General features: G+C 38.3%; 1 protein-coding gene across 3 annotated transcripts in view; it reads right to left on the reverse strand.

Annotated features, from left to right (window-relative positions):
* The window catches only part of LOC105676896 (tRNA dimethylallyltransferase), a 79,679-nt gene that overhangs the window by 1,300 nt on the left and 65,265 nt on the right, over window positions 1–13,114 (reverse strand). For all 3 annotated transcript variants that reach the window (XM_012375120.2, XM_012375119.2, XM_012375121.2), the window contains exons 5-6: window positions 11,436–11,551; window positions 278–374 (exon numbers count right to left, since the gene is read on the reverse strand). In XM_012375120.2, the coding sequence (XP_012230543.1) occupies window positions 278–374; window positions 11,436–11,551 (213 nt within the window). The remainder of the gene's footprint in view (window positions 1–277; window positions 375–11,435; window positions 11,552–13,114) is intronic.

Below are 13,114 nucleotides of genomic sequence, written 5' to 3' on the forward strand. Positions count from 1 at the left end.
TCAACGTTTAAAATTGAAAAAGCCGTAAAAAAAAACTGCGACGTACAATCGCGAGGAAATATCGCGCGACGGAAGAAGCAAAAACGGAGGACTGCACAGTGAAGATACCGCGAGAGACGGATACGACCGCGTAGTAAACTCGGTTGCAAATTGCACGGTGCATTTTAATGGCAGAAAAAGGCCAGGGGATCCCGGCTGAAGAGCAGCTGCTAAAGCAAACGGCGAGATCAGGGCTACGCGGACGCAGGTATCGATGAGCCATCTCCGCGTCGCTTACCTTTTCGCTCGCGCGCTCCTCCTCAGGCAACGTGAGGTAAGCGTGGAACTCCTTGAAGCCGATGCTCTGGAAGATGCCTTTCGTGTAATCGGGTGACCTGGAATGTAAACATTCTCTCTTTAATCGCGCCCGCCGGTTCTTTCTTCCCCGTCGCTTCGACAGGATTCTCTCTCCGTGCCTCTCTCTCTCCCTCTCTCTCCCTCTCTCTCTCTTCGCGCAATTGTCTCGTATTATCGTCAGAAGTGCGGCTAATAATCGATTAACCAAGATCCCCCCTCCCTCCCACCCCAAACCGGGATATTGCACCTGGCGTATCAAATGTGATCGTACAGTCGCAGAAATTGCGTGCGGCGTTTTTGTCGGCTCGGGCGGTCTTTTAAATTTCGCTCGTGCTTAAAATCCGTTTAATGGGAATATTTACGGTTTACTTCGGACGGCGCGAGATGTGAAACGCTCTTAGTCGTAAGAGAGAGAAAAGTATAAACTTTTTTTTATAATAATGCACCGCAAAATGATATAACATTGCAGCAGCGTGGATAATTTTGCAGTATATAAAAAACTTTTAAAGCGAGAGACAGATTGTGGAATAATCCAGTACGATAAGCCAACAATGTGAAATTAGTAAATGTCGAAACTGTAATTATCAAATTATTTTCATACGCAGTCATATTAAACAATACTATAATGTGTCTTTTGATTAAAAAATATAATTATAGAATTTGATTATCTCATTTACTTGAAAAATCCCAGCGGATTGATAAAAAAATGTATGAAACCGGCCTGATTTCTAATATTAATTGCAGTAATCGTTATAAAGAGATAAGTTATATCACACAGATAACAGATTGCGTGAAAAGAATTTCAAGCTTCTTAAGATTCCGACAGCATAATTGCGTAAATGCTACCATGTATCGTACATGGCAGAGGAAGTGCGAAGATAACGCTGATAATTATTTTTACTTGCGAACATGGTCATTATGGGCAACTATGTTTAGCGTAAAATGTCATCCGAATATATGTTCGCTTGCATGCATACATGTATTTGCATTTGTTGAGGTCGAGAAATGAAGATTATAAGATTTGTGACAGTGCGTCATTATTTCAAGGAGAAATGTGTGCTTCGAAAGCTAATATGTAAAAGAGTGAGAATCAAAGCAAGATATGAATAAATTATTGACAGCCGGCTGACAGAGGAGATATCTAATTTTTATTATATTATTTTGCTGCAAATTATAGAATTTTTATAGTAGAAACATATATATTGCACTATCACGAGATTTATTAAGCGTCCTTTATATGAAATCATTACTTTGTTCAAGCATTAAAGATCTAATTCTGAAAGATTACTTAAGACATAAGTAACATTCAACAAGACAATGTATCCCAATATTTCTGAATTATGATAATAGCCGCCTTTTGCAAATTCTTCACTCATTAGCGCTTGCTGGCTAATTTACGATTTACTATTCGAAGGCATCTCTGCCAAGGACCGACGATACGGGCGCGTCAATTTCGCGCGAAATCTTATCACACGCGTCCGATGACAGCAATCGTGTTGACGACCTCGCTCGGTGTAACATCGACTTATGTTATGGCGGGAAAAAGTCCGCGCTATCGCTAGCACGTCTCACTGGTTTGCACACGTGTCAATGCCAAATGTATGCTGGTGCCGAGGAATTAGATTCGGTGGTGCCGTGCGTACGTGGCTTTCGCAAGCTATCCTGCCGCAAAATTTCAAGCATCGAAATCGATACTGCAAGATGATGTGAATAAAATCAATGGGCTAAATTGATGAACCAATATAATTTATGCCTTTCGAACATTACTGGTTGCTTGACTGTTTTTTGTTAACACAATGCATTCGCTTTTTTTGTATTTTCTCATACGCTGTGCACTCAACATCGAAGGAAAATATTTGTTTCGCGATAATAAATTTTAAGCTTTTTGTAAAATATGATTTTTGAACAATTTCATTCATCTTTGTAACTGATAGTAAATTCGCTGGAAAGAAATAATCAGATTATTAAAAAGACAAAAATGTAAAATGTACAATTAATTAGATCTCAAAACTTGCAATAACCAATACGATTTCGAAATAATTAGAAGTAAACTTGTTTATCTATAATTCTACGCTAGCGACTATCCTACGATAGCCGTGTTGACTCCACTTATCTATTTCTCATTTTATTTTCCAAGACTATTTAATTTCATCTTGTCCAGTTTTCAAGTATACGTCGTAAGTATAAATTATAAGCACGAATATCTGTAACTGAAATTATTAAGATCATAAAATTCTTTATTTTTAAAACGAGAAAAAAGTCAAAATTTTTAGTACAAATTTCGAGTTTAAGTGTTACGCTTTTAATAACTATTCATTATTTTATTCGTCAAGTATTCGAACTTTTTACATGCAATATAGTGATATATACGGGAGAAACGCTATTTATTCTCCAATTAACATTGTTTGCAAGACCTTCAGTTCAGCCGGAAAGAAATGAGACTCGCGCTTTCTTCTTCTCAGGCAACTTCTATATTTTTTTTTCTCAAAAAGTGAGCACGATAGTGATAATAATAAAGTACTGATAATAGTCACGACGAGATATTTAACAGACTACAGGTCGCAACTCTCTCTGGTAGTAGCAATGATAGCACTTCTGCGCCAGTACTACAGCTTGTAATTAAGATAACGACAGAGAGTCAGCAATAAGCGCCGCGCGTATACGTAACCGTTCTAAAATATTTTTACAACTTGTTGCCAGGCAGTTCGTACGCACTACATGTCGCGCGATATGACATGTTCTTCATCGCGAAGTATAGAGTTATCGGGTTACTTGCGAGACAGATAATCGACCACTATTGCCAGGATTTATGATCTTCGTGAAACAGTAGCACGCTATCTTTTCTGCTCTATATTTTTTTTTTTCCTAGTTTGACATCCTTCGCGAGAGGAGGCCGAATGCTAAATGATAAATCTACTGCGAGAGTGTAAAGTCCGAGCCGAAACATTTCGCGGAAATTATCGATTGATATTTGCGTATTAATGTGCAGATGAAAGTTTGCGATATTACAATAATCGATCAGTGCACTTTCACCGACAGAATTTTAATATAAAGATTCACCCGACAAAAAATAGGACACATTAATTATTACCGTTCCGAATTTTTCTTTTACAAATTCAAAAGATCATAAAGCTGTACTTCACACTTTATTCCGCTTTTTAATTGCAGAGTTTCACACTTTCAAATGCATTTTTCTCAAAGTGTCATTAATAGTCTCACATATATGCTTTTATTGCTTCTCCACGAATCGGTGAATCTATGTAATCGACATAGTTGCGGACTCGCTTCGCTCGGAAACGATCAATAGTGTGTAAAACGGTGAGAGGTTCCGCTAGTCAGCAACGTATTCAGCAATCTTCCAATCTTCCAAGGCCGATCGATCTACATTGATATTTCGCCGGCTTACCACGGTGGTCACCGTATCGATAATAAGATTACGTATGCTACACTGCGCACAATTACGGCATTAATGGCGCCATTTTATGTTAGCAGAGCGTAATATAATGCAGCTGTATTACTTTTTGCTATTGGATTGTGTCGTCCATCCCCATTAGCTCTTTTTGCCGTGGCTTCATTGTCTCCTCCAATGAACAATGTTACTCATGTCATTCGTGAAATTGCGCGAATCACAATGGAGAGATTGATCGAGTATTCCGATTTTTTTATCGCTGCTTGCTTCGGACATATCGATCAAACGTGTCTTTCGTTTGTGTAAACAAAATTAATTATGCAACAAATTTAAATGCGCGGTCAAATCGCATTGTTTGAAGTAATCGAACATCCTGAAAGATATAAATTTTCGACGGAGCCACATTGAAACACACGGATAGCATTTTTTTAAATAAATTTTTTCGAGATTTATTGACATAATATATTTGCGATGAGAGTTGCGCGATGATTAATGATACGCGATAGCCATCTATCAATTTATCACGAAAGGTCCACGTGGTATTTTTATCGGGGCACTATCTGTACTATCAAGAATACTGTAATTGACAGACGAACCTACAATTGCCGCGTGCAAGAGACATTTAATTTCCATCCGCGCACAGCTGGCGAATTCAATCTTGATTACGGACCCGCGATTTATCGAAGATCTAGCGGAGCACACCTTTCTACCAATTGTGAATAATTTCTCCGCAGAGTAATTTCTCCCTTCGTAAAATGAGAGACGGAGAAATGAATACCTCGCAGAACGGGGTTGATGAGATATTTGTCAATCTTATGATCGGAATAAGTAAATCGCATACGTCAAAGAATCGATAATAGAATGTATAAAATAAGCTTCTGATATTTGTGTGACGTAAAAGCGAGCAAAATGCCATTTCACGTTTGATATTTGAATTATACTCGTTTAATGTTTTGATTCAATTAAAGCCCGTTAATAATCGATTGTCATGAAAGACATATAAAATTAATATCGGAGATTGAAAACAAATTGTAAAACAATTATAAATCGATAAATTATCTATTTATCGCCCGTCTCATTCAGGCTAGTTTACCTATTCATTCATATTGTGCCTCAATCTTGCTTTAATTATTATCGTCGATATTTCTAAATTGGATTTAATGTAATCCGAATATGTGTGCGATAACACATGATAAAATGCTTATCTACACTTTACGCAGTCGACCCAGCAAATCGCCAGTTTCGTTTTATCGCGGGGATACTTTTGCCGTTGCGTTATAGCAAATATCGATGCCCTACATATTTCATTTCATCCGTAAATTTTATTTCGATTTTAAATTATCCACACCGTTTTTTATTACGTCATAACTTTGAATATAAATATAGTTTACACAATTATTTATATAAAAATAATATAAAGTACAAATTCTTTCTTAGAAAAGATGATCCGATTATTATTCTGTTTGTAGCATAAAATTAAAACAAATGTGTCTTTTCCATTATTTAATCAGCTAAGCACAATTTTTTGCCTCTCAGAAATCCTATTCGAGGATTATTTAGAACAGAGGTGAAAATCTAATGTATAAATAATTATCCTATACATCTATCATCCTGTTTTAGCAGAGAGACGGAATTATGAATAAATATCACAGAGAAATGTCAATTCAAGTAGCTAATTATTGAAAGATTTGTCGCGCATATTATTAAAGTCTTAAACTCCTGTTTACGAATGCATCGTAATTAGATTACACGAAGTAAAACAACCGCGACATCCTTCATTTTCCGCATAAAACAACCGCGATATCCTTCCGCGTACAATCTTATGCCGCAACATATTCACACGAGAAAAGAAAAAGTTAATAAACGTGTACAGCTGCATCATTAATTCACTTTTTTGTGAGAAAAAATACATATTAGGGTACAAATACATCGTGTTTTAAAGACCAGTGTGCGTTTGTTGATGATATAATTGTTATCAGCGTAAAGGCAATCTTCGTAATAGGCAGCGCCATCAATCATCTCGAGGCTTTATTATCTAAGTTATTTGACATGTGGACAAGAAAAACTCGATGTCCTTCGTGGTCTTATTTCCAATTAACAAAGATCCTTCATTATTCAGCCGTTGAGATGCGCGCCATTCGGGCTTAATTGACGAAACAAACGTGCCGAATTTCAGACTTAATTGGTCCTCCTTTTCGGCTCCGCGTTTAATTCGATCTGACGCTGTCTCGCCGGTTCTTCGTTACACGCTGCGGCAAGGACTGCAAATTGCACCGGCGGCGTCGCGATTTGCATAGCCGTCGCAGCGGATGCACCGTCGCGCCGCGTGCGCGTGTACACACGGGTCGGCCAGTAATAATTAGCGATAATAGTCGAAGCGATATCGTAAGCGTGGTCGTTCAGGGCGGAAGATACGGCGCGCTTTGATTCGATAAGAGTTTATCCGCCAAATGGGAAAATCGAGCAATATCGCCGCGAGCGAGCGAGCGTGAAGAGAAATCGCGGGAGACGAGAGACCGGTGGACGACGGTGGAAGAGGAAGTGAGAGCGCACTGACTGATAACCGAGCGACTGGACTTGCCTACCTGCCTGCACCGATAAGAGAAGTCGCACGCGATGTGCGGTGTGCGCGACCGACCGCACCTACTAGCGGGAAGAGATCGCGAAGCGATTCGTTCCGATACTCGTCCCGCACGACTCCTCCCGGTCGTACCGGTTTAGGAGAGTTGCGACTAATTTTATTAATTTTATTAACAGCTAAAGTAAAAACGCCAACTGCTAAATTGAGCAGTGAACAAATTACTAATGCAGACATTCGAAGTAAATAATCAAAGCCTAGCTTCTACTTCCACTTCGACTTGTAGTAATATAAATTCTATCGTATTACTATGTTTAAATACGTGCCAAGTATAAATTTTAATTATTTATACTTAAACTGCGTTCCTTTATTTTGTATCAATAATGCGATAACGAAACGCTAACTGAATACTTTAACGTGTCATAAAATTCTGGATAAAGAAGAAATAAATAATAACGCAAATTAGATAATTTCTATAAATTGTATGTAATTGTATAGATATAATTGTATATAATTCTCTGATAACAGAAAACATAAAAATAACAGGAATCTATATGATACTTCTAATGCGAGTCGTATACAATGCAGCAATGATTTATACCATTGTGGCTTATCAACGCGATAAGAGCAGCTGCTGTCAAATGCGTGCCCGCGCGCGTGACGATACCAATTGTCTAATTAATTCCGTTGTAAGGAAGGGAAGCCCACGATTCGCAGCGACGGTTCTAATATGGTTGCCCACGGTGTTACTTCACTACTTTTTCCTTCGTTACGATTCTATCTATGCTGTCTGATCACGGAGCCGTTTCGTAACGTGCAAATCGAAGACAGCCGGAGGCGGCTGGCCGCTCATCCGCGTGTACGCGAAGGAGATACAAGCCGGACGTGGTCCGGCAATAAACGCGAGCGTGACTGATGCCCTTTTATTTGTACCGCACGACTTTCCCTATTATTACTATACGAAGATCTTGGCGAAGAAAGCGCCAAATGGCCGCGAAGCTCGCCCGCCCAGATTCGCGAGTAATCACTGACCATTGATTCAAGTGAGTTTATTTCGAAAGTAGCGTGCACATTTTTTTCAAAGCAAACAGCCGCAAATCCTATGACATCTCTACAAATTGCAATTAAATTATCTTAATATTACATCATGTTTCTTAGAAAGTTAATTCGTTCTAGAGCATAAATTTCATCTCATAATTCTCTTACAAATGAATTTTCGGAAATCTCGTTAAAGTACATATAAGTGGGTCACGAATCAATTTCCTCTCCTATCCTATTTCGCGAGTCTCAAACTCGAAACTAGGCCACTCGCAAATTAATCTCGCCTGCTGGTATCGAGTATTTTCAAAATTCCAAGAAGCCAGAAACAAACGATCAATCAACTTCACGCGGTCGGCAAACTTCGCGGATATTATCGCGTGCTAATAATAATAGGTTTCTTTCGCGCCGATTCCATTTCGCGCGCAGGAAATTTGTGAACGATAAGCGAAATACTCCACGGCGGCTATCAGATTCTTGCGGAATCCGATGACGTGGTGTGAACGATGGGTTGGATCTTTCTCTCTCTCGGAACGGCAAATAAACCAAGGATCTGTGACCGCGGAGTTCCGTGATTTAATGCGATGTTTTGCTCTTGCGTACGAATGACTTTAGATTGTTCCGTTAAACAACAGTTAACAAACCTTGCAATGAGCGATATTTTGACATAATTAATGCTGCTGCATAGATGCAGCATATGTAAATATTTAATATTATTAAACATTTTTATAAATATTAATAAAAATATTAACATAAATATTAATTTAAAAAATGGCAATTAATAATGTAACGTTAATAATGTAAGCTACGAAATACTTTTCCCTTCTTATTTTATATTTTATTTTATTTTTCTCTTCTTATAATTGTTCGATAAAAATATGCAGTTATAAACAACAAGAAAAAGATTCAACTTGTACACACAAGCATCAACGCACGATACGTGGAGCAAAAATGTGCAGTATGTGTATAATGTGACACGATGCGCAAAGAGTGGTAACGTTACACTATCGTATGATACGCGTTACTTTCCATTCCTTTCTGGGAAAAGACAACGTCAGGTTTCGTTCCTGCGTCAAATATGTAATGCCGGATTAAGTAATCGTATGTAGTCCGTCGCAGATCTCTGCCTCCCTGAGAAAGTTTATGTCTCTCGGTTAGCTTGGACAAAATGGAAAAATATTCTCGTTACTCAACGTCTCTTTCTCAATAGTATTTTCTAGTATAAACAAGTCGATACCTTCGATACAAAATATATAAATTCGCTGCAAATATATAATTTCGTTGGAAAATGTCCTTTAATATAATTTTTTATAGAATTGAGATATTTTTATATATACACGTGAAAGAAGATTTAGTATTAATAACACTATCAGTTTTTTGTATATTATATATCAGAGTATATTTATTCTTCTCTAAATTCCAAAACAATGCCAATTTTTTATATGTCCTGCAAATAATTACACACAAACTCGGAGCCGATGTCGTTTCCTTACAACATTGATTATCTGCGATTTCTTACTTCTGGATTGGAACTTCTCGCCTGCGATCAAGGAAGTTCGTTGATGCCGTTTTCTTGTTATTCGAACTTCTGTTATTCATCATCCGTGACGCGTTACTACAGTCGCGATCAAATAATTAGTTTTTAGATCGCACTTTCTTCGCGCAGTTCCTCCCGCAGTTCTACCTGTCCGCCGCAATCGAGATACATGATATTTTCTCGCTGCGTGTTCTCGTGTGTTATACTTTCTCATAATTTACTACCTGTCACGTCTGATGAATACATTCATTCGTAACAAGATAATTGATATTTGTCACTTCTGTTTTCTACACTCCATCGTCCTCATATCACCAATTTTCCTGCACTCGATAATTCGATTCTTTGTATTTTAAATAATGTCGGTCACTTTTGCGAGTAATTTGACTTTATTTATGAAAGCATCGATCTCGTAACTTTTCCATCCGACACATTTACTTCAGCTAATCACACGTTTATCTGTAAATGCCTTTACGTCAGTCACGTTGTTAATTGTACTTTCAATTATCACGATTCTTTGAATAATTAACATTCCGCATCGTCACGTCCCTGATTTCTGAGAAATGAAAATCAGCTCGGTTTATGGGAAACCGCAGCACAATTATTTAACCGCTGTCTTTTCTTTCCGACGAGAGAAGCGGGGAGAAAGAGAGGAAAGAGTGGTAGCTCATTAGATGGTGATTAATTTTCGGCCCGACACTGTGTGCACGTAATCGCGCGCCCGTGCTTTTCCTCGCGGCTGGCTACTTCCTTTATTTTCACACCGACATCCGGTCGCGCAACGCCCGCAACTTCCGGAATCGAGCAAGGAAGGGGGACAAGCGGAACAGGAGAACCCCATTCACAAAGCATGTCTGCATTAACGATAATATATTCGAGTCATCAAGTCACGTGCTTTGTCGGCGCCGAGCATACACAGCATTGACAGGATTCGCGAATTCAATGAAGCGATTTGCACACGATTGTGTACAAACGTGCGTGGAATCGTCTCGCTGGACGCGTCCCCGCGGTTGAAATTAAAAATTGTCCTAACTCTCAACAAACCGATTAAACTTCTTGTCATCTAAACGAAGATTAATTTAATATAAGATCCGCGGATTTTCCTGAAGTTATATTCTTCCCAAGTTAAAAAATCTTTATCGAAGTATTAATCATTTTTCTTATCTACGCTTTATTATTGTTGTAAATCAATTATAATCTGAGATTTGTTTTATTACTGGGCGTTAAGAAGAAGTAACAAGACATTTCTGACGTCTGATAATGTTTGACTCATACACATTAGAATGTACGGGGCATCTCTGTAAATCCTTTGATTTATAGATTTTTTATTTGATTTTTATTGACATCTCCTGAGATTTAAATAATGTTTTACAAACTATTTTATTATTATTCGCGTTACTGTTGATTTTACTTTTTCGAATATATAAATAGTGAATGACTCATATTTAGATGAATTAATTAATTTTCTAATCTCCTCCAATAATCTCAACTCTTTCATTATGATAATAATTGAAAATTAAGAAACCGAATTTTTAGTGTACATGCAAATAAATAATGAAATTCACTCGACAATCAAGAAAATATAATTTTTACTTAAATAAAATTGTTATTGTTTAGTATAAAGTTCTCAAATCTGCGTGCGATCTAATTTTCATTAAGACAGTCGATTTGAACTTAAAAAAAAAAATGTGTACATAAAATGAGAAGAGATAGTTGACTGCGTGAAGTTATGTTTAAACAAATGTTATTACAAAATTTTATCGGTTTCTGAAGACGCTTAAGATTATCTCAACGAAAAACGGCGTATTAAATGGCCAGTATTACACGTATTAAATGGACAGTATTACACGTATCGAGTCGAGAGCGCCAAGAGATTTCATTTACTGCGGGGAATCATGATAAGCGCTACAACTTCGCATATTGATTTACTCGTTATCCTTGGCGCATCCGCATTTACATTTTCTGCTTACAGTAAGGAAACTCCGCTTATTGTTGTCCGCTTATTCGTCTAGTTCCTTCAGAAGAAACATGTTAATTAGGACACGTACTTGTCGGAATCAGCAAAGTCCCGCATTAAATCGCAACAATCGTTACTTAATCGTTAACCGCAAAATTTTTATTGCGAATTCGATATGCATGGAATTTTTCCCCCTTTTTTGTTTTAAACGGAGCCGGAATTCTTCACGTGCTCATAATCCTCTTGTTTTTAGTTAACAAAATTATTTCCAAACAATTAGATATTTGTTTTGCTGCAATCAATATCTAATAATCAACATTTGGTAATGAAATTGATAAAAATGACAAATATAAAAAGATGGATTACAAATTGTAAACTAAAAACAAGCGCTATATTTTTCGATATTTCGTAAAACACCGATGTTACGACCATGTTTAGCGCTGCAATGTAATAGATTCAACCATCATTTGTCTTAATTAAAAATAAGAAGATAGAGCAGGAAAAAAGGGAAATGCAAAGACATTAAATTCTTGAACCTGCATCGAATTTTTACGTAATTTGAGATATTGAAAGATGCACTCACGTGTTAGTCTTAATCCGGTGTTCGTTGTATCTGCGATGAAAGTCGAGTAGTTCCTGCACCAAACCGGCCTCCAGCATGCCGTCGACCCTGTTATCTAGCCTCTTGCCGAGGACTTTCTGCAAAGAATTTCGGAGAAAGGAGAGCCCCCTTATTAATTAAGCACGACGACGTCGACAGAAATCGCCCGTTAAGATACACGGGCGTTTCGAAACCGTTCGACCGCGTTTCCCAGCGCTTTGAGCCCGGGACTACTTCGTACATTAAATATTCTATCGTACGACTACGCGAATCCTTTTTTGACCCGACCAATCGAATTTGTAATAAATAAGCATTTTAATGATCAGCTTTGCCACGTGTTGCGATCGGAAAGAAAGTGTGTCGCGAAAGGAATTATGAAGACTGGCGAATATTATATCGCATTCGATATTTAAATATAATAATTATTTTAATATTATTATAATTAATTTAATATTGCGATAAAGAGCGGTTTGCAAAATTCAAAGTGAACCTGGAAAAGTACCGCGCATACATTACAATCAATCGTCGATATATAAAACGGCCTGGAATTCGTGGGATGGATTTAGGACACCTAGCACTTACGATCAGATAGGATACTGTCGAATGTATCAGGATCGTCTCGATGTCTGTCCCTCGTTAGAGAGATCGCGATACCGTCAAGAAAAGACTGATCAATATGCGGGCTCAATATCAAGGACGATCTTTGCTATCGATCAACCATTCAACGACATCGAGAATAGCGCGGCCATTCCGTTAGAAGGAAAAAATCCGGTGTCCTTGGTAGCTGCTAAGAGAGTTTTACAATTATCTTCTAAGCGACCTCGCTAATGGCGCGCAGCCGTGTTAGAAGAAGACGGCGCGCGCGTCCTCGAACTCGACTGACGCGCAAAATTCCTGACAGATCGTGCATGTCGCTGATTTTTCAGCGGCTTCGCACTGCCGATACGTCATCGCGGAACTTGCAAACCGCGAGGCGAATTAGACCATTTTCACGAGCGATGTGTTCGCGATATCGCTGAAAGCGATCGCGTGCAATAGCGTCAGTATCGTGTCCGCGGAGTAACAGAAAAAGCACTGCCGATAATCGCGCGCGGTTTATTTCGCCAGTTAAGCAGCAAATAGACACCTTTCAAATACGAGATAATTCCCGCAATGTAGGAAGACAACATCGAGATGCGTCATGCAATTACACATAAAATTCAATGTCAAACGCGGTCTCGGTTCTTCCGCGGTTTTATTATCCAACACGTTACAAAAGGATTCGATTAAAGCGTGTAATATGAATCAGAGAGCTCGTTTTAAATTGCGTGAATAAGATTTCTCTTACGCGCGCACCGGCGATCGTGGAAATACGAGAAGTTTGGTAATAAAAATGTTGCTTCCGATTTTAGCGTTCTGTCTGGCGGATTTTTGCACTGCTCGTCGAAGGCCTTGGTCAATGACCGAGTGAAGTCGAGGCCGTACGAGTGTTCCGCGGACCGTAAAATTTAAATTAATTAAATTCAGTTTTTTTTTTTTATAATTCTTACTAACGATAAAATGATAATGCTGATAAATACTAATATAAATCGTAATGAGTGCCCGGCTGAATACGATTAAACGGCGACAATGGAACGGCTGAAACAGAATGCCTTCTGTGGCCGCGCTGCTACAATGGCCTG

This window comes from Linepithema humile, chromosome 6 (genome assembly GCF_040581485.1).
Source record: "Linepithema humile isolate Giens D197 chromosome 6, Lhum_UNIL_v1.0, whole genome shotgun sequence".
Classification (NCBI taxonomy): Eukaryota; Metazoa; Arthropoda; class Insecta; order Hymenoptera; family Formicidae; genus Linepithema; species Linepithema humile.